At 49.6% G+C, this 26648-nt stretch overlaps 1 protein-coding gene across 2 annotated transcripts in view; it reads left to right on the top strand.

Annotated features, from left to right (window-relative positions):
- The first annotated feature begins 3616 nt into the window (after nucleotides 1-3616).
- The window catches only part of LOC135817339 (low-density lipoprotein receptor-related protein 8-like), a 55014-nt gene continuing 31982 nt past the window's right edge, over nucleotides 3617-26648 (top strand). Inside the window, exons 1-5 of one of the 2 annotated variants that reach the window (XM_065330509.1) lie at nucleotides 3617-4118; nucleotides 4424-4555; nucleotides 9473-9592; nucleotides 21814-21963; nucleotides 22413-22622. In XM_065330509.1, coding sequence (XP_065186581.1) covers nucleotides 4058-4118; nucleotides 4424-4555; nucleotides 9473-9592; nucleotides 21814-21963; nucleotides 22413-22622 — 673 coding nt within the window. In that variant the 5' untranslated portion in view covers nucleotides 3617-4057. Of the gene's footprint in view, nucleotides 4119-4423; nucleotides 4556-9472; nucleotides 9593-21813; nucleotides 21964-22412; nucleotides 22677-26648 lie in introns of both variants that reach the window. The other variant, XM_065330508.1, reaches the window with a different exon arrangement.

Raw genomic sequence — 26648 nt, 5'->3', positions numbered from 1 at the left:
ACATTGTTTCTCCTCATTCTCTGCATCCTGGCCCCCAGGAGTCTCGTCCACTTAGCGGCTCAAATGCTTGAGTACGAGATCCGGATAGCGGAGAATAGCTCGTCGTCCATTAGCGGCTCAAATAGCATCAGGTCTGAAGTGTCGTAGTCTAGCAACTATGATTTGGGTAAGGGTTGCAAAACCCAAGGAGACCTGAAGCAGTTTCGTCTATCAAACAATTACCTTAAAAAATTGAAGAGGAAACGAGTGAGCGAGCTGGTCTGAGCGCGCTACTTTAAAAAAAACAGAAGCTGAAACTTTCGTTGTGAAAGCCATCAAACTAACTATTAAAAGTAACGTTACTTCAAAGTCGAAACATTCTGGCCAGCGCGTTTGTGTATCGGTATCGCACGAGCGGGTCACGTGATCAGAGCTGTTCCTTTGAACTGAAGCCATGTCACGCATGTGAAACGAGATTCATCCAGGGTGTGAAAATGTTTGGTAGCTAGCTTTACTCGATCGATCGCAGTCTCGCAGATCATGACGCTTGTTTAGTTTGGTTTTGTTTGGTTTTTATCAGGGAGTCGTAAAAGCCCGGGATCCCGCGAGAGGACACGGGATGCGCGCACGCGGACGATGTTTGCCTCGGCCAGAAAGTGAAGCACGCTAGGCCGGCGCGGCCGGATCTGCTCGATCCACGGCGCTGTGCTTGTCTTCAGGGCCGGGAGTCCTAAAATACCAATATTTTACAACTCGTTGTTGACACCATTATCCGAAACTGGTGGCGAAGGAAGCATAAACATGATTGTGTGTCTGTCTGTCAGACTCAGTACAGGGGGTGGGGAGTTGAGTGTGTGTGTGTGTGTGGGGGGGGGGGGGAGGCGTGTGTATGTGCACATGTGCTTGTACTTTTGTGTGTGTTTGTACAGTGTTCGTGTGTGTGCGCGCACGCGTGCGTGCGCATTTTTGTGCACAATTCCGTTATGAAGTACAAATGATAGGTTTACCTTTTGTACACTCGCCAAGACTTCGGTTAGATTCACTGAGAACATTTCTGGCCAACCTGGAGGCTGAGCCTTCCGTTTCCTAAACGGCTAAAGTCATCGCGTACTCAGTATACGAGTAGAAAAGTGTAGAAATTTTTAACAAGATCTATAAATAACGACCTGCAACCATGTACAATGTAGATAGATAGGGAACACACATTGATTGTTTTTAAAAGAATCCAGGCAATATCATGAATCATGGAACGAGTGCGTAATAATGCTCTATGTTGCGTTTTGACGATGCTGAAGGAAGGGAGCCTTTGCGATTCACTCACAACACACGCACAGAAGTCCACTCCACTGCAATTTCAGTGCAATTTCTGACACAAATTCATAAATCTACGAGTACGAGGAAGCTCAGCGGATCTCAACACGAACGTTCGCCCATCACCTGCAATGGAATATGGGCTGTATGATACGACCAGCGGCTAACACGGGAAGTGGCGTCATTTTCCACAAATCTCGTTTCATTCACAACCATTTGACTGCAATTCAGTGCAATTTCTGCCACAAATTCAACTCCACGAGTACGAGGAAGCTCAGCGGATCTCAACACGAACGTTCGCCCATCACCTGCAATGGAATATGGGCTGTATGATACGACCAGCGGCTAACACGGGAAGTGGCGTCATTTTCCACAAATCTCGTTTCATTCACAACCATTTGACTGCAATTCAGTGCAATTTCTGCCACAAATTCAACTCCACGAGTACGAGGAAGCTCAGCGGATCTCAACACGAACGTTCGCCCATCACCTGCAATGGAATATGGGCTGTATGATACGACCAGCGGCTAACACGGGAAGTGGCGTAATTTTCCACAAATCTCGTGTACTGTTGAGGCAACGAACTGAAATAATAAAAACCAGGGAGTCGTAAAAGCCCGGGAGAGGACACGGCACACATTCCCAGAAAATTGAAATTTGGTGCATCGTATATCTACTTGGGAGTAGTACGAGTCGTACTGTGCAAATAACCTACAGGATCATGGAAAGCACTGCGTGAAAAGTGCATAACAAAGTGAGATATAGTGCAGAAAACAACAAAAAAGCGCGGGAAATCGCAGATTTTCCTGAAAATCGCGGGTTTGGGCGAAAATCGCGAAATTTGTTGCATCCGTGGAATCGCGATTTCCTGGAGGGACAGGTAAACATGGTCAAGGGAGGAGGAAGGTTCCAATCAGCTGTCATGTGATTGAAGGGTCGAGCAAGATCGGAAAGAGCTTTGTCCATGGAATAACAGAACGTCAGTTTGTGTCAGATTTACTTGCAATTCCAGGAATATGGCTTTGCATTTTTGTTATAGTGTTGCCTATTGGGCGGTACGGAAATTAGCTGACTCCCTGTGGCTTTGGAGGTGCCCTTGAACGAAACCAGCCTTGACCAAGTGGCACTAGCAATTAATACTAGTTTTGAGAGTACATTGTAAGTGTTCTTTTTCGGAACAATGATACTTTTTCACATACAGCTGAGATGTTGTTCCCATTGCTGTCAGTTTACTTGAGGTCCATGTACATGTAGCTACACTGCAGGTACATTTGAAGTACATGTATTAACTGAATTATTCTGTAGGAGTTCGAGATACAATCTGATCTATTCCAGATGCATGTAGATAGCGTTGTGATGCATGTTCACCAGTCGACTTGTTCGTCTCAATTTAGTAATGCATGTTGTAATAGACGGGCTCTGTGTCATTCTATTGCCATGTGAATTGTTATAAATTACTTCTCCTATGTCGACATTGCTAGTAAAATATAATTGTTTTGGACGGTGCACGTACATGTATATCTAAGTAGGTAATCCACCTTACTGAGCGGAATTCCAGCCTTCAGGAAAGCCTCAACAACGTAACTCGTTGGCCCACCAAATAAGTTGAAGTCGGAAACAACAGCATCTTCCGACACAGCTAGCTTGTGCGACTGACCGCTTCCCGCCAGGTCAGACGTGCTTTCACTTGCAAAAAGATTTCCACGGAGCAGTTATCATGGTTATTGCCTGCTGGTGAAGTAGTTTCATCCGTTTCTTTCTCTCCTTTCCCTGCGCATGTCGCTGGCTATTCACATGCGCTTTCACAATGCTGTGCTTGATACTGATCATCAAGTTCAATTTGACAAGCTGTGTAGTAGAGTTTCCTAGCAGAAACTGAGAGGTACTCGTCCGGGAAATCTGCAATCCGATCGTGGGTGCTGCGGCGAGGAGCTGCGGTGAATTTTCCATCCGGCACTCTCACGCGCTTTGCCTCGGTAGATCTACCTGGCTCGAGTCGCTCGACTTTTCACTTCTTGCAAACGACCTTTTGCGGGCAATAGCAGCTGCTTGTGCTGCAGGAAGACTTTCGGCTGCCGCGTTCTTTTCCAAGTCAGAGCTTTCTAATTCCTCGCCGCTAACAAAGCCATCACTCTCGCTGCTCTCATCTTCTGTTTCAAAACCAGAGCCTGCGCCGCCCATGGCTGCCATCGGACCACCAGGAAACTACAGTGCTGGTAACTGAAATAATTAATTGATCACGTCCTGCAGCAAACCATGCGTGCTGGGTGCATGCCAAGTGTGCAGTGCGTTCACAGCTAGCTAGCCCCCGTCTCGACCCCGCAGGGTCGTGCAAACTTCAAGTAGTTGGTACAACTCGGGAAAGGCTGCTCCGATCAACCTCGGACCTTCAGTCTTCACCATAGCCATAGGCACATGTTTCGCTACAGGTTGTGAAGGGTGAACCTCCCCTTTGAATAGTCTCAGGAAGATCTCCTGCCGGTCAGTAGTCATTCCTGCTATCTCGCGAGCAGTTTATAGTTCGTCAGCTCAGCTGTAGGTAGGTCTACCTGGGCGTACCAATTGGTGCAAGTGGAACTTGGAAACGACTTCCAGGCCGCTAACAGTAACACTGTGCTGAGGCTGATTGCGTTCTTCCGTGTTTGCAGTACTTGCTGGTCAACGCGGTGAAAACCAGTGTGCCTCCACGTGACGACGCATTGTTAGTTCTATAATTAATTATAATTATAGATCCAGACTAGGCCTAAGGGCTGGATGTAACCAAGATATGGCGCGGTTACAGCTTCTTGCTTCTCTGGCCGCGTTGGCCTTCGCTAGCCTACTTTCAGGTAAGACCAGTATTAGTTTGTGCATGCTGTGATGTGACGACTTGTTACCAAGTCTTGTCGTTTTCAGACCTTTTGGTTTGGGTTTCCGTCATTTCCTGATGTCATCAATCAGCTTACCAGTATGTCTTTGGGTGATTCTGGGCCGCGTGCTTTCTACCTACCCTGACCATGCATGGACTGTGGACACTGCTCTGTACTGCAGCTAGTTTTCGACACCTTCGGAGCTTCGTGACATTGCGTTGCCTGATTCGTTCATTATTGTTTGGCGCTTGTATCGCCCGTGTGTTTCGTGTTTGCTGATGCAGTGGCCCTCACGCAAAACTGCCATGATACACCTGAGTTCGATTGCTATAATAACGATACGTATTGTGTATCGATAACATGGCGTTGCGACGGGAAAAGGGACTGCCCAAACGGGGCGGACGAGGACGACTGTGGTAAGCATGATGAGCGTCTTCTTCGTTCCTCTTTCACCTTGTTGCGGCTGACACAACGCATGGGTGTACATTTTTACATACTTCTCTGTTGTCTTGTCGTTGTTCTTAGTTTTGTATTGTCCCATGTATTGTTCAGTACAAGGCCGTGTGTCCCACACCTACCAGGGGCGTAGGAGGGGTTTTGGAAGTGGTACGACCAAAGATCGGCGCGGCCGAAGGCCGTTTTGGAGGGGGGTCCGGGGGACCTCCCCCGGGAAAATTTTGTAAAAAAGACGCAAAATCCTGCGTTCTGGGAACTTCTGGCACACTTCTGGCACAGTTTATAATTATTATAAGTCATAGAATTATTTCACGGGCAGAAGAGACGTGCATGGACATGCACAGATGCATGGCAGATCTACGAGTACGAGTCTAGAAAAAGGTCAAAGTCTGATGCGCATATGCATAGATGGATCCTGATTTTTTTATTACGGTTTTGCACGTTCCGGACGGACCACACTTTTCGAAAAGTGGTACGGCCATGGTCGTACCAGTCGTAGCGGGTGCTACGCCCCTGCCTACCTACGTTCCATTTGGATCCTCCATTGGTATTGTACACTTGATGTGTTGAAATTTAGTTTTGAGTAGCGGAATCGTGATATATCCGGATTTCGCACGAACTCAAGCTTGCAAGACGAATTCTCTGCTTAGATGTGTTTGCCGATGATCACCGCACCACAACATCACGCTTGCGGGTCGTGCAGCCTGACTGGACAACACTTCTTGCCAAAGAAATACATCATGACAACTCGCAACCGCATCAGGCAACAACTATCAAGACAGCAGCGGCAGCAATAGTATCGATATGTGCAGAAAAATCAACAGCAATGTGTGCTTCCGCTAAACAGAGGCAACCACACCTGCAAACAGCACACTATTTTGTTAGAATTAATAATCTATACTATCACTGCATACAAAGCACAACCATTCAGACAGCAACAGCAGCCAGCATCTGTAATAGTGACAGCATGATGCACAACATTCACACCAAGATGGGTGGGCGGGCGGGCACCCTTCCACTTGGCAAGAAGAAAAACGATAATCAGCATGCTGCTGTCCCCGGGGAAAATTGCGGAAAAAAATCGCAAAAAACGCGGGGAAAAACGCGGCATAATATGGCATAATTTGCGGTGAATTTGCGGTAAATATGCGGTAAATATGCGGTGAATAATATTGATGTGCGGCAATTTTCAGTGGGTATGTAGTGAAATCAATCAGTTACAAGTCTCTGGTGTAAGCACTCGTCATATTTGAGTAAAAAGCCGCCACGATGAGACGTTGCTGACCGAACAGTGCACTGCGTGTACGTGTAGTGCAACAAAAAACGCGGGAAAATCGCGGGAAAATCGCGGAAAACGCGGTCTTTTAAAAAATCGCACAAAACGCGGAAAAAAACGCGGCCGCGGAATCGCAATTTTCCCCGGGGACAGATGCTGGGCCAGCAGTAACTTTCACGTCACCAGCAGCCTGCCCTCATACCCATGCACCACGTGCAAAAAAGTCTACAGAGAACAAAATGTCTCGTTTATTTCTCAGCCAACGAGAAATAAACACGATTGCTTTTCACCGTGACCACAACAACACGCGCATGCTCCAACACTACATACACACAAAGTACACAAAACAATGCACTACAACAACTACATACTAATACACAGTGTACCGTAAAGTTGTGTATAAAAGCCGCGGCTTATATGACTTTTTGGGGGAAATTTTGCAGGCTTCTATATGAGACAGGCTTCTATATGAGACAGGCTTCTATATGAGACAGGCTTCTATATGAGACAGGCTTCTATATGAGACAGGCTTCTATATGAGACAGGCTTCTATATGAGACAGGCTTCTATATGAGACAGGCTTCTATATGAGACAGGCTTCTATATGAGACAGGCTTCTATATGAGACAGGCTTCTATGCAAGACGGTTATTTCTATCTATATCAACACTAAGTACACAAAACCAAAAACCAAAACCAGGCAGGCACAGTGGGTTGGTCAAAGACCATGATTGAGATACGAGAGGTACCTGGTTCAAGTCCTGCCTGGGAGCGGTTTTTCCAGCCGTGCTGCTACCCACAGTCAACTGGGAACTTGTGGCCAGGCACAAGGGGTACATGGATGCAGCTAATGGGGTCGTTTTCGGCACTTGTGCCAGTGGTTGTGAGACTTGCCCACTCACCCTCACCGTTAGGCGCTGCATCTGCCGCTAGGGTTTATCGGGTGCTAGCGGCCGTCGTGAGTTCCCTTCGGGAACGGATACGATAATTTACTTTTTTATTATTTTTATATCAACACTAAAACCAGGCTTATGTGCCGACAGTGTATCTTGAAAAACAGGCTTGTATTCAAAACCTGCTTGCATAATGAGACGGGCCTTGGCTTAGGGCATGTCCGATCGGTAGGATCGGGATCCCAATCCACCGGATCCACTGGATTCGCGCCCTTTCGATTGGTCGGATCCGGATCCTTCGGATTTGGATCCGGTCAACCCACCTCGGGGAGCAGGGTTGACCGGATCCAACGGATCCAAATATGACCTTTGTGCGTATAAAGTCATTTTTGTATACATTGTGGTATGCACACATGGATGGAGATATAGAGCTTGTTGATTTTTGTACGACGCACGCGATGAGTATGACGTTCACCCCTTTTGGGTGACTTGTGAGCGCCATTGTCAACATGGCAACAGTCAAGGTCCAACATGAAGTGTTCAGTTGAATCTGAAGGATCCGACGGATCTGAGATCTGGATCTGGATCCCGATCTTTACCAATCGAACATGCCCCAAATAATACAAGACACTACAGTATTTACTATGCTGAGTGAACATGCACACACACAAGAAAAAGAAAAAAACGGTTCACCAGAGTCTCAGTTAGACCTAGGGCGCGTTTGGTTGGTACGACCTAGAACAGGATTCACCAGAACAGCGCGTTTGGTTGGGACTGCACCTGTTCTGGGTCGGCCAGAACATGTTCTGCTTGCTCCGGCCTCGAGGCCGGAGCAGACCGAGCAGTTTCACTTTTTCACAGTGAAACCTGGCGGGAACATCGATTTTGGTCCCAAATGATCACGTGCATACGCTTTTGGGTTGGACTCGTTGCACCGTACAAAGTGACCATGGTGACCCATACACATTTTGAAGAATGCACCAAGTTTGGCATGTTTTTCACAAAAATGTGCTCTGTTTCTGGAGTACCGTTTGGTTGGCATGAGGCTGCTCCATGTGCACCAGCTGTTCGATCCTGTTCTAGACCGTACCAACGAAACGCACCCTGAGTTTTCAGCATCCGTAGGAACGCCACCACCCTGCAAACATCCAAGGCACAGAAGAAGAACAAATACAGTCAACCTCGTGAATAACGACAACTCGTATATACACTATCTTCAGACCTAGTGACTAGTTTGGCTACAGTCGTTCAACGTCACCAATAACGACTTTTTCTCCCGCACCGTTATTCGCAAGGCAGATTGTACGCTGGAACCTTTAGGATAAGAGCATTGCTATCCATAAGTGGAGACCCCATTCTTCGGCGCCCGATAATACTGTAGCCACTTAAGATGGGGCATGTGTGAAGCGGGATTCACAGAAGCTTTTTTTGCGATGCGATGGGCAATGCGATTTGTGACGGAGGCGTGCGATGCGAACTTGCGAAATACCATTCACAGAAGAAGTCAGCGATGCAACGGCGCCTAGCGGATTTGGCACGAAGTTAAATGCAGGTGGGTATGTCACCATGGTATTCATGTGGCTTCGTACAACGTGTACAAAGTTACAGGCAACTCTTGAACCTTTGTACAACTTTGCTGTAGAAAAGGTCAAAATCGTACACCAAATCCCTTGTCACATCGGGAGAGTTGAGCCAAGCTCAACTTCTGCGATGGCCCAGTTGCGGCAGTTGCGTGGGGTGCGAGATGGCTGCGATTTGGGGATTTCCCGGTTTCGCGGTCGTCTCATCGCGTGTCGCATTGCAAAAATGCTTCTGTGAATCCCGCTTCAGTCGTGCCATTCCGGCTTGAGTGGTGGTGGGGGGTAGCATCACCTTCAAGTATAATCTGCTTGTTGGAACCAAAGTTCATTGGGGTGTAAGATGCAGAGTTGATTTTATCTGGAGAGGTCCGACTGGAATACATGTGTTATACTGGCCATTTAGTGGAATTTACCACTAACATGAACTTCTGATACCAGTGGAAACACACCCTAAGTTATTTCCCGTAAATTAATGTTAGAAATGGGTCACATTGTATTTGCAATATAGATGTGTGGGCAAACAACTGCAAAAACGCCCGCTCATGTATTGGGCCGTTGATGCCTGTTTTGACAATAGCAGATACCGGGAAGCTCATTAGGGCTGATTGTGCAGCACTCTGCGTGTTGCGCCCACCGCTGCCACCATGTTGAGTTGGGCCTGTAAGCCACGCAGGGGTCCATTGCGGGACAAGACCAGGACTGGTCTATTTACAGAGCATGCACATTATTAAAAAAAATTTAATACAGTTTAATGCAGATGATAGAGAGACAATTTGGAGAGAGACAATGATGTGACAAACACTATACCCTGCAGTACTTGCTCCTCCTGTAAAGCAGAGCGTACTCTAAACCCTGGCTTGATGGTGTGGCGTAGCCCTGGTTAGACAGACGCACATAGCCACGGCTTAGTCTGCAGTACTGGCTGCGGCTGCTTTGCTTGCTACAGAAACATGCGTAACTATACAGGAGGAGAAGGATGAAACTCAAAACTACCAGCCACCCTCCCCATGGAAAAAAGGAAGAAGGCAGACACATGCATGCAGCTAGGTCGACCTGCTGGTCAAAGCCTACTTTCATTACGCTGTGCCTCTTGCTGTTCACTCCTCCAACCTATTCCTGTGCACTGCAGCATGTGGCGGTTTTCAATTTCGCTGCAATCCGGGTGTTGTACCAGCAGAGTGCATAGGCGCCCTTCAACGATGTGACGGCCAGAACGATTGCAGTGGCAACACCGATGAAGCCGGTTGTGGTAAGTTGCATTAGTGTGTGTATAGATTCTAATGGACGCTGTCGCGGCGACCTTGTCGCGCGATTTGTATCATGTTTGTGCCTGTTCTTGTTTCAGTACAAAACGCTAGTTCCATGCCCACGTTCCCGTGCTTTGTATGACTTGTTCTGGCCCACGTATGCATGACTGTACATGTACTTGTCAAGGCACGTGCATGCAGCACAGTTTGGCGCGCTTTTGCGAATGTGTTTTCTTCTCCCACGGTGGTGGGTTATGCGGCTCTTCTTGGACACGAGTGGTTTTCAGTTTTGTTGTTCTCTAGTATTATTCTGGAAAGAGCGATTACTACAGACTCCTTTGTCCTATGATGTGTGCCACCTGTAGAGGTGAGATCGGACTTGTGACCTGTGTTGATAAATCGAGAGATTGGGAATCCTAATCTTTCGACATGGTGCTTTAGTGACCAGAGATTTTCCTCAGTTTATTTAGTAAATTCCGACCAGAGTGATGGAGACTATCGCCCAGCTTGTAAAGTGTAGGGCAAACACGAAGCGACGACTCACACGCCTTCGCCACAATTTAACCCGGGAGCTTGCCAAAGACGCTCCATCACCACACTACCTGCTACGAGATTGGCAGCAGGCTGAACGCCTTGCAGCTGAAATCAATGCCACACAGGCTAGAATCCGCGATCTGACCGAACAGGCGGCTTCCTCGGATGTTGAGGACCGCCTGGAGCAACTCGACAAGTGGGAGTTCGAGTTCGATGATGACCTGGAAGTCCTGAGGGACGCACGTACCGTTCTACAGAGGGAGAACCCGTCCGGACTCGCCACAGCAGATGCGGAACTGGAGGCAATCGCCAACTCGAGTCGATCCAGTGCCCACAGCCCTCCCCCACGACGTCCCCAGCCGCTGCCTTGACCAGCGTATCCTTCAGCCCATCAGCAGTGGTGGTCCACTCCAAGGGTCCACCTTCCGCTCCTGCGAGCCCTCCTGTGACTGCTGTTAGTCCTGTCCCTGCTACTGGCTCTCCAGCCACTCCAGTCGTCCCGTCTCCGAATGAATCTTGACCAGCGTATCCTTCAGCCCATCAGCAGTGGTGGTCCACTCCAAGGGTCCACCTTCCGCTCCTGCAAGCCCTCCTGTGACTGCTGTTAGTCCTGTCCCTGCTACTGGCTCTCCAGCCACTCCAGCCACTCCAGTCGTCCCGTCTCCGAATGAATCTTGACCAGCGTATCCTTCAGCCCATCAGCAGTGGTGGTCCACTCCAAGGGTCCACCTTCCGCTCCTGCGAGCCCTCCTGTGACTGCTGTTAGTCCTGTCCCTGCTACTGGCTCTCCAGCCACTCCAGTCGTCCCGTCTCCGAATGTCTCCGAAACCCCCAGCGACCAACTCGTGCGGCAGCTGACAAGGCCCGGCAGAATATTGCAAAGTGGACAGCTGTATCGTTGCTGCACGTACACATCCCACACGCCTGATAAGTTTGACCGTGTCAGAGTGTGAGGATTAGCCGGTGCTTGGTCCAATTGGCAGTGACCTCACAAGCACATAAAACTCTCTGTATGCCTGTTTAACTGCTTGTTGTGTATGTGTGTGTGTGCGTGTGCGTGTGTATCTGCATTGCTTATGCTCTATAAGTTACCTCCCGGTGTACATTCCCGGTCGGCTGGAGTGTCGCGGCGACCTTGTCGCGCGATTTGTATCATGTTTGTGCCTGTTCTTGTTTCAGTACAAAACGCTAGTTCCATGCCCACGTTCCCGTGCTTTGTATGACTTGTTCTGGCCCACGTATGCATGACTATACATGTACTTGTCAAGGCACGTGCATGCAGCACAGTTTGGCGCGCTTTTGCGAATGTGTTTTCTTCTCCCACGGTGGTGGGTTATGCGGCTCTTCTTGGACACAAGTGGTTTTCAGTTTTGTTGTTCTCTAGTATTATTCTGGAAAGAGCGATTACTACAGACTCCTTTGTCCTATGATGTGTGCCACCTGTAGAGGTGAGATCGGACTTGTGATCTTTCGACAGACGCTATATTATTAGTGTCTAGTGCACCCTACATATTAGTGTGTGTATAGATTCTAGTGGACCCTACATATTAGTGTATAGAGATTCTAGTGGACGCTACATTATCAGTGTGTATAGATTCTAGTGGACCCTACATAATTATTAAGCTGCAGCCGCACTAGGTAAAAAGTATACGCATGTGCTATAAGTATAAATGCCGCTTTTTGGTATACGCCGTCAAGGTCACACACGAGAAATCTAATACGATCCATATATGTTCCAGCAAGTCGCGGCCCCTGTATACCCCTGTATACCCCTGTATACCCCTGTATAAGCAGCTTTTCCCACATGTCACCGTATCTTTTGATTTTCATGCACCTCTCAATACCAATGAATACTCATCTGATACGATGTTTTCCGGTGGTTGGGCTGGAACTATTCCAGGGATCGATTTACTTTGATTTTTTTGCATAGCAGTCACTGCTACACAGTTTTACAATTGACTAGCAACTCCCAGTATTGATTAGCAGTTTTCCTTCATCGAAAGTTTACATGTATATCTGTACAATAGCAGGATTTTGTACAGAAGAGGATAATAGCTGCAGTTGCTATTTTGCTTTTCCAAACGAACGGTTGACCTGAATATTTTACGTTAGGGTTTTCGCTTGGGCTTGTGATATGTTCAGCGGCCATCCAACTGCGAGTTCTTCACAACACAATGTCCTTCAACAGGGCAGTTCCACTGATTCCTTCAACAAAGAAAGCTCAGGAAAGCGCTCAAACGATTGTGACACTTCGTTCAAAGCGCACAGAATTTTCACTTTTCTCCTTCATCGAAACGAATCGACACTCCTTGCGCGTCCAGTTTTTTTTCCCGCTTTTGCGGACCAGTGATCAGATTCACTGACATGTTGGCTACATGAGACTAAGAACCATCTACTTCAACTGTCAGAAACAAACTGAATTGAGCTTGACAGTTGTTTTTACCTCTCGTCTTGATTCACCATTCCACAACCTGTTATGTTCGTTCGAGCTCACATCAACAAGCGACATTGGAGAGATCAAAATATTACTTGAGTTGTCGCCAAGTCAAAACCAAAACAACAATGATCCGTCATCACCAAAAACTCTAGAACAGGTACGGTAGAGATTCCCCCAAGGCAATCTCCCCACGTGACCTGATACAGATATTGTACGCACACATCACAATTCCCCTTTCCGCGAATATGTCCAACCTGGACATATTGACGAAAAATAAGCATGCAACAATCATGACAAAAAATATAATGAGAGAGAAACGCAATGATGCAGGTGTGGTATTGTGACAGTCAATGCTTGAATACTTCAAGTAAATGCTAGACAATGCAGAGATATAGTGGAAAGTCACCGAAAGCTATGCGCGTGCACAGAAGGGTTATCAGGAAATGCCGTACGTACTACAGACACTGCGACCAGTACGGAGTTCACAGCAAGATGACACTGTGTGCATTACAAATCCAAACGCTGCGTTGGATGTCGATGACGACTACCCCGTCTCACAGGCGTCGGGTGTTCAGGTGAAGCCGCCAAGGGGTTCTGAGAATCCGTAGGGCCAGAACCCGAAACTGTGGACGTGGGAACAAAAGCATCAGGCGAAGATGAGGTTCATGCCTGTGGCTCAGCTGCCTGTCGAAGAAATTTGCGATTCCGCCAAAGTACTCGACCACTTGGTAGCTTTACCTGGTACTTCCGATGTTGACCGACTGCGACTACTTCGCCGGAAGAATTCCAACGCTTGGACTGTGCATCTTGGAGGAGAACACGTGCTCCCACCGTAAGGGCTTGCAATGGCTGACTAGCGGTTTCGCGACGAGCTGCTGAAGAAACTGCTGCTGCTTCCTTGTCAATCCGGGCTGCTGAGCGTTGCCAAACGTGTGGGAATGAACTCCGGTGGGCGGGCACCAACGACCGCAATGGATGTCCAAATAGAATTTGTGCGGGTGATAATCCCCTTCCGTCGGAGTGTTGCGCCATTCCAATAGCGCAGCGTCAAACTCTTCATCATTCAAATTACCATTCTGCGTTGATTTTGCGACCAAGTGTTTCATGGCTTTAACTGCTGCTTCGGCATGCCCATTTGATTGGGGGTTGTCAGGGCTTGACTGGCGATGACTCACTCCCCACCGGCCGAGGAACTGCGCAAATTCCCATGAACTGAACTGTGGACCTCCGTCCGAGCGAAACTGAACCGGCACCCCAAGTGACACGAAATTCTCACGGACCACTTTAATAACATCTGCCGAGGAGGGGTCCCTCTTGTACCACACCGCGATGCTCGGCCAGCCTGATAGACGATCGACATAGGCCAGAGACGTATTCCCAGCATACGAGAATAAATCAGCAGACACTTCCTCAAACACGCGATCTGGCAGTGGAGCAATCACCGGTGGCTCTGGCCGATGGCTGGGGAGGTAGTAGCGACATTGCTCACAGTTTCCCACCACAGTGGTGATGTCAGAGGATATCCCGGGCCAGTAAACCGTCTGGTGGGTACAATGCCTTGGTGGGATGCATGTAACTGTTGGAGGACTCGTGGCCGCTGACGACGGAATGACTAAACGGGAGCCATACAGAACTAGCCCATCATCTATAGTGAGCTGCCCTTGGAGTTTGCTAAAGTGTCTCACTTCCTCCTCCGAGCTGTGAGTGTCACTAGGCTTTGGGAAGCCGGACAGGACCCCTTGGATGACTTTCTGGTAGCTGGCATCAGCCGTGGCCGCCTCCGTAAGTTGCGTAAGCCAAGGGTCAATCAAAGAACCACTATGGACTGCTGATAGTGGTGTCTCGTCCAAAACATTTGCGGCAACGAGAGATGTGGCAAAACGAATCTGAAGCTGTACATCCGCGGATTCTGCTGCATCTGCTGCAGATGGGTCACAGACGGGTGCTAGTGATAGGGCGTCTGGGATGGCGTGATCCTTGCCCTTGCGCCAAGTAGTGCGAAATACAAAGAGAATCAACTTGCTCTTCATCCGCTGTAGACGTGGATTTTCGACCATGTCGAGCGTGTAATCATTCAGAATCGGTACCAGTGGCTGATGATCCACCACCAACTCGAATGAGGGCAGGCCATGCAGATACAGCTGACACTTCTGCATAGCCCACACAACAGCCAACATCTCGAGCTCCACCATGGCATACCGCGATTCGGTGTCGCTTAAGAATCGCGACCCACACTGAAAAGCCAATACAATCCCACGCGGGATGATATTCATTATTAACTGGGTTCACTTTTACCGTACCTACTACGGTGCACCCTGCATTGGCATGATGCCCCCACCCCCTCTCGATTCGATGCAATGCATCTTGCCACTGGAGTCCTTTCGATCAGAACCCAGCGACAAAATGCACTACACAGAACCGTGAGAGGGTGGGAGCATGCCAATGCAGAGTGCACCGTCGGTACAGTAAAAGTGAACGGAGAGAACGTACCTCTGCGACTACGTCCAAAACCAGATTCCACACAAACAAACAACGAACTCCAATCACTATTCAACTCAACACTACGACACAAAGGAGACTTCGAAGTGCATCTGTTCTCATTCACTCTTTGTAAACTCGAAAACTACACAAAGTATCACCATCCGAGTGAAAATTACTATTTGCAAGGAGAGATACCGTAACAACTCGAAAAGTACAAGACGTGAAAGTGAGAGGAAAAATCGTGTACAGCCTATTCAACAGTGTGAAAGAAGAAGAGCTCAGCAATCCATGTGTGATGTAGATAAGATATGGATGCAAGATGCGACCCGCAGTGATTATCATGACATTGTATCCAGTACGATTACTACAAGAACAATCTAAAACGTAGATGCTGCTACAAATCCAGTATGCCTATAATATAACAAGATCAACGTTCTTCTGATTGCATAGTGGCCGATAGTGATACAACCAAGAGTCTTGATACAACGAAATGCACTTTACTCACTGGTGCCAATGTCCGACGATATGTACAATGTGGTCACTGCCTGCACGGACAGTGTTCAGCAAGGATCTCAAGCCGTTTAAAGTTCCACGCCGATCCAATGTCAAGGAAGTCAGCACCCGCAACCATAATGACGTTGTATCTCGCCGTGACTTGAAGTATGGCCCTTACTTTGAACCAAATGACTATGTATCATAGCAGTGCAATCTTCGTCGATTCTCTAGTCCAACTACTAAAATGCAACTTGTCTCCCGAGCTCCATTGCTCTGAAACCTTGACTGGATTGAAAAGAAAGGCAGCATCTTGTTTTTGGCATAGCTGTACCTTGGTAATTGTATTCAGAACGCAGTTGCGTCGATCCCCAAAATGCGTAGATGTACCTGGGGTAAGTAGGATATTGACCCGCGAACTCGGGTGTTACCGTACCCTCATATCATCCCTCCTGCTACGCAGTCGGGATGATATTCGGGAGGTAACACCCTCATACTTGGGTAATATCCTATACGTATAGATTTTAGTGGACCCTAACAATGATTAGTGTATGGGTGCTAGTGGACCATGCACGGCTTTGCAGCTAAGCCATGTTGCACAATAGTGTGCCATGTGTGCATGTGCATGTACGTTCCTAAGGTACATTAGAAACACAGCAATGTCGCATTAGTCACAGAGAAGAAGACTTGGTCGTGTCATGGCCGTGTTAATATTTTGTTGTTGGCTTTGTCCGCTGAATATCGAGCACAATACTACCCAGTCCGAGGAGAAGACTCACTTCTGCCCCAAAACATGGACTCTAGTTCAAGCGAATACAAAAGGGAATCTGGCAATTTGCCCGGCTCCAAAAGTGTGTGTGTGTGTGTGTGTGTGTGTGTGTGTGTGTGTGTGTGTGTGTGTGTGTGTGTGTGTGTGTGTGTGTGTGTGTGTGTGTGTGTGTGTGTGGACACCTGTCCTGTCCTGTCCTGAACATTGCCGTAAAACGGTCACATGTCCCCTCATACGAGGGGCCGACAGACATGGGGTAGGTCGTTGAATACGGTACGCAGCACGCTCCGCAGGCTAGCGGCCAACGAGAGTTCGGGTATACTTTGCGCAGCTGTGGAGTTGGAAACCCCTCTTTGATCGGCAGCATCTGCCACATGCTCTGCAATGAGCCTGGCAGCAGGGTAGTGTTAGCTGAGTCCTCGCCGGCACTGGTACTGCCACAACCGAGTTGGGCGCAGACAAAGGAGGGTCCGCCACTGTGCCTGTAGAACGATCGTCGTCGGGTCGACACTTATGGACAGCGAGACCTCTGGCGCTCCTGAACCATCTCTTACACGCCGGGCATTTCCTGCTCCCAATCTGATCTGCAATCGGCTTGCTGCGCTCCTCTTTGCACTTGTGTCGGGCCATACCACTCTTCGACAGTGACCGGCCACAGACGGCACATGGTGTTCGTGGTTGCGGGCGTGGTCCAGATCACGCAACGCTGGAGTACGCCCCCTCGCCATTCACTGCGCTCTTGTGCCAGGTCAAACCATTCCTCATCGCCCAAGTCGAGGCATCGAACTTCCGCTCCCACGGCGTCACGCCACCTCTTCCGAGGGCCACAGGCAGGACGGGTCGGCAAGAGGGCGCCAAACAGTAGCTGACGTGGAGTACGCTCCTCCTCCATTCTTCACAGATGACCAAGCCACTCCATTCGGCGACGCAGGAGCCGGGTCGGTAGATCGTCTTGTCTGGCAGAGTTCCAGATTGCCAGAACCTCGGTGTTAGTCACGCGGGATGTCCAGATGTCAAGTTGAGTGATGCCCAGGATCGAACGGATACATCTCATATGGAATGTCGAGAGGGCGGCTACATCCCGGCTCAGCGGCACCCAGCACTCAGAGCAGTAGAGCAGCAGGGATACAACACACGCCTCATACACCTGGCACTTAGTGGCAACTGATAAATTGCGGTCCATGAACACCGTACGACGCAGCGCCCCGAAGGCCCTCGATGCTCCAGCAATGCGTGACTTGATTTCATGAGCCGATCGACCATCTGTATGTACGATGGCGCCGAGATACCTGAAGTCAGCCACGCTCTCAACAATATCACCCACTACCATCAAAGGCAAGCGATCACGTGCTATGAGTCCGTAGCCGACCGGCATAACCTTGGTCTTGGCGAGGTTCACCTTCAGGCCAAATGCGCCAGCAACACGTACAAAGGCAGCCAGAGCCTGTTGTGCACCCTCATGGGAGGTAGCAACCAGCCCGGACACGGGCTAGAGCGGCTGTGCGATGAGCGAAGAACCGGATTGGTTTGCAGATCAGGCAAGGAACATAGAAGCAGGGCGCTTTAATTCAGCCTGAGTCTGGAAAGGCATCAAAATTCTGCAGAACGCTCGGAGTGGGCTTGTCCCGAGTCCTGTCGTTGCTGTTCGGGATGAAAATGAAATCTGTGCACATCAGCTGAGGAGCAGGGGCAGAGGTTCAGACGGCACTTCACTGGTGTTTTAAATGTTCAGAGCGTTGTGGACATGAACACCGTCTGCATGGTCGAACAGCAACCGGTATAGGATGGGATTGCTGCAGTCCCGACATTGGAAGAGCTTCAGAGAGCTGTGAACCGGATGCCGAGCGGTAGGGCTGCTGGGAGTTCAGGTATCCTGCCCGAGATGGTTACAGCTGGTGGACCTCGGTGTATGTCCGCTATTCTGGATGTGGTGAAATGTGCCTGGGATGCCCAAGAGATCCCCCAGGATTGGGTCGACTGTAATCTCGTGCCGATCCCCAAGAAAGGGAATCTCGCCGTTTGTGGCAATTGGCGGGGCATCTCATTACTTGAGGTTGTGGGCAAGGCAGTGGCAAGGCAGTGGCAAGGCAGTGGCAAGGCAGTGGCAAGGCAGTGGCTTCTTTGATCCAGCAGCGTTTGCAGGTTCTTGCAGAGTCTATCCTGCCAGACACCCAGTGTGGTTTTCGTCGTGGACGATCATGTACCGACATGGTTTTCACAGTATGTCAATTTACGGAAAAGCTGTATGAACATCGATACGGAAAGCCTACGATTCTGTCAACCGTGAAAGTCTATGGTTCGTCTTGGGAAGAGCTGGTGTCCCCGATAGACTCATCCGCATTATCCAAGCTTTTCACGACAACATGAAGACATCATTGGTACTGGCGGGAGCTGACGTTGACCAGATTGATGTACACAATGGTTTGCGTCAAGTATGCTGCATGGCACCAGTCTTGTTTAATATCTACATGTGTGCTGTGTTCCAGCAATGGTACAAGGCGATTGCAGACATTCCGGATATCGGACTTCCTGTGGCGGCGAATGCTGGTGGTCGGCTACTATTCCGCAGGTCACGTACGGACGTTGTAAAACGGCACAACGACTGCCAGTTTGCTGACGACTCTGCACTGGTTGCTAGCTCCCATGAGGGTGCACAACAGGCTCTGGCTGCCTTTGTACGTGTTGCTGGCACATTTGGCCTGAAGGTGAATCTCGCCAAGACCAAGGTTATGCCGGTCGGCCACGGACTCACAGCACGTGACCGCTTGCCTTTGATGGTAGTGAGTGATATTGTTGAGAGCGTGGCTGACTTCAGGTATCTCGGCGCCATCGTACATACAGATGGTCGATCGGCTCATGACATCAAGTCACGCATTGCTGGAGCATCGAGGGCCTTCGGGGCGCTGCGTCGTACGGTGTTCATGGACCGCAATCTTATTCTATCAGTTGCCACTAAGCGCCAGGTGTATGAGGCATGTGTTGTATCCCTGCTGCTCTACGGCTCTGAGTGCTGGGTGCCGCTGAGCCGGGATGTAGCCGCCCTCTCGACATTCCATATGAGATGTATCCGTTCGATCCTGGGCATCACTCAACTTGACATCTGGACATCCCGCGTGACTAACACCGAGGTTCTGGCAATCTGGAACTCTGCCAGACAAGACGATCTACCGACCCGGCTCCTGCGTCGCCGAATGGAGTGGCTTGGTCATCTGTGAAGAATGGAGGAGGAGCGTACTCCACGTCAGCTACTGTGTGGCGCCCTCTTGCCGACCCGTCCTGCCTGTGGCCCTCGGAAGAGGTGGCGTGACGCCGTGGGAGCGGATGTTTGATGCCTCAACCTGGGCGATGAGGAATGGTTTGACCTGGCACAAGAGCGCAGTGAATGGCGAGGGGGCGTACTCCAGCGTTGCGTGATCTGGACCACGCCCGCAACCACGAACACCATGTGCCGTCTGTGGCCGGTCACTGTCGAAGAGTGGTATGGCCCGACACAAGTGCAAAGAGGAGCGCAGCAAGCCGATTGCAGATCAGATTGGGAGCAGGAAATGCCCGACGTGTAATAGATGGTTCAGGAGCGCCAGAGGTCTCGCTGTCCATAAGTGTCGACCCGATGACGATCGTTCTACAGGCACAGTGGCGGACCCTCCCTTGTCTGCGCCCAACTCGGTTGCGGCAGTACCAGTGCCGGCGAGGACTCAGCTAACACTACCCTGCTGCCAGGCTCATTGCAGAGCATGTGGCAGATGCTGCCGATCAAAGAGGGGTTTCCAACTCCACAGCTGCGCAAAGTATACCCGAACTCTCGTTGGCCGCTAGCCTGCGGAGCGTGCTGCGTACCGTATTCAACGACCTACCCCATGTCTGTCGGCCCCTCGTATGAGGGGACATGTGACCGTTTCACGGCAATGTTCAGGACAGGACAGGACAGGTGTGTGTGTGTGTGTGTGTGTGTGTATTTGTGTATGTATGTACAGTCAACTTCGCCTATAACGACACTCGGCGGGGCATCAAAAAAGTGGCCTTATTCGCGAAGTGTCGTTATACCGGAAGTCTCATTATATGTATTACAGTTGGAAGGGACTTTGCTCTGGGCATGGAAATGCTGTCGTTATTCGCGAATTGTCGTTATATTCGCAGTCGGTATTAGCGAAGTTGACTGTATATGTGTGTGTGTGTGTGTGTGTGTGTGTGTGTGTGTGTGTGTGTGTGTGTGTCTGTGTGTGTGTGTGTGTGTGTGTGTGTCTGTGTCTGTGTGAGTGTGTGTGTGTGTGTGTGTGTGCCAGCTAGTTCGGTTGGTAGGTACACTTATGTTATGCCTGATTGTGTTGGGTCTGTTGCCAACAGGCTCGGCTGCTTGAAGGTGTAATGTTGTACCTGCCACCTTTGTTGGTTCCAGGGTTCATATACTTTCTATTTGAAGTATACATACCTGTTAACCATGGACTGCTTCTGGCTAGATTAACTCTTGTGTAATCAATGGTGCTAGTGAAGCTTTTATCAGATCCACTCTGATTTAGCCACTCACACTAGTAGCAAGTATTACCTTCACTGGGGGCAAGGGTAACTGCAGTTGGATCTCGGGACGGATACCCTGATGCCGTCAATCCTTTTTCTGCACCTTGTCCTCACCCACTTACTGAGGTGTGGTGAGCCCATAAGTGAGATCATCTTCATGTCCACCCAGAGTTTTGGGGATTTCAGGGGGTGTCGGCCGTTGGGCGGTTCAATAGCCAATTGAGTCATCTTTCCAAGATTCCTTTCGAGTCTCTCTCCCCTCTCCCGGGGGGACTCACGTGACCAGTTTTGGCAGTGAGCAACAAGTACAGTAAGTACAGTGTGTGTGTGTGTGTGTGTGTGTGTGTGCGTGCGTGCGTGCGTGCGTGCGTGCGTGCGTGCGTGCGTGCGTGCGTGCGTGCGTGTGTGTGGTCGCTGCTTTCGCGGTGTCCGGGGACGGGGCAGGCATCGCTGTTCAAGGGTGGCGCATAGACCAACAGCAGAGGAGCGCTCAGCCTTCCAGCACGTGTGCATATGCGGCAAGCGGATGCGACTACCCGTGCACCTGGAGCGTCATCGAGCGTCGTGTCCTCTCTCTCTCTCTTCTCAAGTTTCCCAGTGATGGGATCACGTGACCCTTTTGCGGCAGTGACTCTACAGGACAGGACAGGACAGGTGTGTGTGTGTGTGTGTGTGTGTGTGTGTGTGTATGTGCGTGCGTGTGTGTGTGTGTGTGCGTGTGTGTGTGTGTGTGTGTGTGTTAGAGATTCACTGGCCAGAAAAAGCCACTCATCAGGCTGAATAGTGGTGGTCAATTATTCAGCCTTGCACTGAAGTTGTTGAATGGTGCAATCCCAGCACAAATTGCTATGGCTTCTGCTGTAGCATCGCAATGGGTGTCAAAAGGTTTTTAAAAAAAAGGTGTGTGTGTGTGTGTGTGTGTGTGTGTTTTGGAGACCCGTCAATATTTCTAAATTCTGTGCGCATCTTGTCTTGTCTATCCTGGCGAACTGCAGCCGTGCAGGCGTGTAACCCCATGACGCACTTCCAGTGTACAAGCGGCAGTATGGAGTGCATCCCCGTGGCCTGGGTGTGCGATGGCTTGGTGGACTGTGAGAGCGGCGATGCAGATGAGATGGGATGTGGCACTGCTCAACCTGCACCAAGTATGTACCGTTGTTCACGCACCGTCACTGTGCGTGCCAGTGGTGGGTGTATGGGGGGGGGGGGGGGGGTCTGTACACCCGCCAATGTCCTTCACAGCTGAGACTTTTAGCTTGTGCTTGTCTAGGTTGCGCGCACCTTCCTCTCCTGTGAACTTATTAGTACGTATTACTATAGGAGGCTGCCCCTGGTCGATACATTATTTTTTTATCCTACTAATATTTGGCTAAAATGAAATGGCAACACTGCAAGTAGTGCCTATTAAGTAACGAGCAGCCAGTGCTAGTTTTTATTGACTGGTAAACCAGTTCTTGCCACTCCATGCAAAGCCTTTCAAATGATGACGCAATTGCACAACCAATATCATGTACATTTGTTGAATGCGGCTGTAGCAAAGCTGATTCTTTGCATTCTCTTGCCTTCTGTTATCATATCTGGTTCACTTTGGAAGCTGTTACATGTCGCAGTGGTGAAATCAAGTGCACAGACGACACTCGCTGCATCCCATCTCAGTGGCGATGCGACAATCAGGTGGACTGTCCCGACCGAAGCGACGAGATGAACTGCGGACCTATAGCAAACAGCACGGTCTGCTCTAATCCGACATTCATGCCTTGTAGCAACCAGAAGCAGTGCTTCCCAAAGCGCTTCTTCTGTGATGGTGAGGTTGACTGTGTGGATGGAAGCGATGAATCAACCGCCACTTGCGGTGGCAGTAAGTTGGTCTTTGGGGCTTCACAATCTAATTCCTTGGTGCATTGCTGATTCTGTTTGGATGAGGAAGGTTACGCTTTCTCTCTCTCTCTCTTCGGAGAGGCATGTATTTATCGGAAATAGACTAGGAAAATAGACTAAGACATCGAATGAAGAGTGACAAGCGGTGTTCTTCAACGACATTTCGAATTGCCACCCTGTATGTTAGAGGAATTTCGGCGAAGTCCAAACAGGACGCGCTCAGCAGAGGGATTATCGTCGTACAAATCAACATACATTTGCTGCTTACGGGAGACGAAGCTCGTGGCCGGGTTAGATATTGAGAGAGGCGGGTATCGGCAGAACTGTTTTCCGCCGGAATGTCGACACTACGGCCTGGTTTTCGCGATATCGTCATCCTATGCTGCGAAGATTCACCGTTTCTGGCAAACTATTGACCGAGCTGCGGTACTTACTCTTCAGTCATATCAGAATGCTGACAACAAGCCAGCGAGGGGAAACTGCTCCATCGCCGTTATCAACGTGTACGCGCCAACAAGATCAAATGCTTACAGGCAGCAGACGAGCTAGACACATTTTACTCAGCATTGTCGACTGCGTGCGAGCAGGTCAGAGGCTGCACGCTGCTCTACATTGCCGGAGACTTCAATGCTAAAGCTGGAGTCAGAAGACCTGGCGAGACTGCTGTGGAGAGTCATGGCAGAGGAATTCGTAATGTGAATGGACAGTCACTTGTGGACTACTGTGACAGCAATGGCCTGTATCTGGCCAATACCATTTTCCAGCATGCTGCTAGGCACAAAATCACGTGGACTGGATTTCGAAGAGACGTGGTGTCTGGGAAAACAGTGCCTGTATTCAACTAAATTGATTACATTGTGTGCCGTTCATCCCACAAGCGACTGCTGCCAAATTTTCGGAGGTACGGAGGAATGGAGATCAGCACTGACCACAAGCGTGTTGTTGCGGATTTGGATCTAGCCAGGATTTACGGTGTTCTTGGAGCATGTCAGCCGTCAAGTGCAAGACACAGCATCGCATCCACAGGACTGGCGCTGAATGCCAGTAGACTCGTGGAGGACAAAGCAATGCAGAAACGGTACCAAGAGAGGCTGACCTCCATCATACATCCCGTCTGTGACGATGCCAGGCCATGTGATGAAGTCTACAATGACATCGTGACAGCTGTTAAAGAAACCGCCCACAGCACTGTCGGTCAAGTAAAGAGAACCAAGACAAGAAAACAATCGAATGATCCCGAAATTGAGAAGCTGTCAAAATATCAGAAGGAGCTCAGATTGAGCTGGATCAACACCCTGGATGGAGATGAAAGGTCAAGACTTAAGCAAGATCGCAACGGGGTTCAACATGAAATTAGACAGAGATGCAAGAGGGACGCGGAAAGGAGACTGGACGCAATGGCTGAGGAAGTTGAGAAACTGAAGGACGGAGCAAAGATGTTCAAGGCAGTTGCTCTAATGACGAGGAAACGTGCCCAGCAGCCGGTGGTGGAGGATGACAAAGGTAGACTTGTAGGTAACACTACTGAATCCCTTGACATCATCAGATCCCACTTCAATACACAGTTTAAGACGGCCTGATGCTACACCAGTCCTCCCGTTTCACGGAGATCTCCGACCTCTTCAAAACCCAATTACAGCTCATGAAATGCATTTGTGCGTCAAGAAACTCAACAGCAACAGAGCCTGTGGACCCGATGGGGTTAATGCAGAATGGTTGAAGTACGGAGGTGAGACGCTGGCCCAAGCACTGGCTCAATGCCTGAAGTACGGAGGTGAGACGCTGGCCCAAGCACTGGCTCAATGCCTGAATTACATGTTTGAGACGCATCATCCAATTGAACTTGGGCAAGGCACGTTAATACCCCTGCCGAAGCCTAACAAAAAGAAGGGACCTCCCGGAAATCTTAAGCCTATTGTATTGCTGAATTCAACCAGGAAAGCCCTTTTCTCTCCTTACACTGCGACGCATCCAGCCAGCAGTGGACAGCTATTTGAGTGCATCCCAAAGTGGCTTCCGTCCTGGCAGATCCACGGCTGATGCAGTCTGGACGCATCGCTGTCTAGCCGCTATCACCCAGAAGTACCATGCCATGATCGACATACACGGAATAGATATGAGCAAGGCATTCGACACAATATCAAGAGAGAAGCTGCCCACGGTGGTCAATGGCATCGTAATGGAGGATGACGTCCGACTGATCCGAGTGCTTCTTTCCAATACAAGCCTATCTGTGCTCGCGTGTAAGCAGCAGTCATCGGAGTTTGAGACCACGATCGGCACCCTACAGGGCGACTGCCTATCTCCAGTTCGTTTTGTCATTTACTTGGAATCAGCGCTACTTGACCTCAGGGCCACGTTACCTCCCAGGCCACCAGCTGATGAACTCTTGCCTGAGGAAGTTATCCATGCAGATGATACAGATTTTCTGAGCAGCTCAAGGACGTGGTTGGACAGTATCAGCCCGAGCATAACTGAGGTCCTCAGAGAATGGCATCTCAAAGTGAACGAAGAGAAAACTGAGCAAACAACACTACGCAGAGAAAGGGCTCGTGTAGCAGAAATTTGGAGAAAGACACGTAAGCTTGGGTCACTTCTGGGTGATGAACAAGACGTGATCAGAAGGAAGCAGCTCGCAACAGCAGCTTTCAGGCCACTCTTTGTTGTGTGGTGTCGACGAGAGCTTATTAGTGAGAAGCTGCGCCTGAGGCACTATCAGGCGTTTGTCGTACCAGTACTAACCTACAACGGCGGAACATGGGGCTTGACGGTGGCTTTGGAGCAGAGTTCGATTCCTTCCACCGTCAGCAGCTGCGATCACTCCTTGGCATTAGTTGGCCTCAGAAGATGACGAATGTCTCTTTGTACGCCAGGTGCAAAGCTCAACCAATCACCAACATTCTCAAGCGTCTGCGGTGGCAACTCTTTGGTCACATTCTCCGCTTACCAGAGGACGCCCCAGCATCATTGGCAATGGCGACGTATTTCACGCACGATGAGAAGACCTGGCGAGGACGCCCACGTGTCACAATTGTCACGAAGCTGTCGGAAGACCTGGCGAAATCGGATAATGGAAGGCTTGTGTCGCTTGGTGACTTGCAGCTCCTCCGGATCCTGACAAGGGACCGTGCGGGGTGGAGAGGACTCTGTGCCGTCGTATGCTCCTCTTGACTGGATTGCACAGAACATATTTTTTTATGATGTAATTTGATTTATGTTTTTGGCAGAACATTCTATTTCCGGCCTGTGCGAATATGTGGGTTGCAGGTTGCCATTGTGCGGCTGACAATGCCGCGGAAATGCATATAATAATAATAATAATTGCTGATTCTGCGTTGATTGTCTGAATCATCACAGTTTGTCTTACGCGCATGTCACAAACAAATGCATGCTGTATGTCTTGTGCAAGATGATGACCATGTTATCCATGCATGTTTCCAGTATCCTATCCGGTCGATGTCGAAGTACGATATTTACCAAAATAATCCAGCCAATTCTGCATGCATCGTAGTCGACTACCATGTACAGCACTGGTCGGAATTTTTTGGCGAGTATTGTATTTGGTGTCACTGATGCCTGTGCCGCTGCCCGGTGATTGGGCCGCCGTTAACGCATGCTCTGTACGCAGAGGCATACACGACCCACACACAGACACAGCAATGGTTGGTTGGCACCACAGGGTAACTGGGCGAAGGAGCTGGCAGTGTGTAACCATGAAGGCGGCCGACCCGACAGAGGCGGGGACCGAGAGTCACGTTGAAACCGAAATGGCGGCTGACCTGCAAAGGGCAGTAACCGTATAGACTGATTCGGGAGAGTAGAGAGAATGCTGCCAGCTACTGAGAGTTCAGTGCCCAATCCCTGCTTGTTTGTTTACCAGAGTGAGTTTGGAAGACTAATGAGGTGAATGGTATACATAACAGGGCGCTACAGAATGAGAATTGTAACACAA

This window comes from Sycon ciliatum, chromosome 5 (assembly GCF_964019385.1).
Source record: "Sycon ciliatum chromosome 5, ocSycCili1.1, whole genome shotgun sequence".
Classification (NCBI taxonomy): Eukaryota; Metazoa; Porifera; class Calcarea; order Leucosolenida; family Sycettidae; genus Sycon; species Sycon ciliatum.
This window is presented reverse-complemented; position numbering and strand designations above follow the sequence as displayed.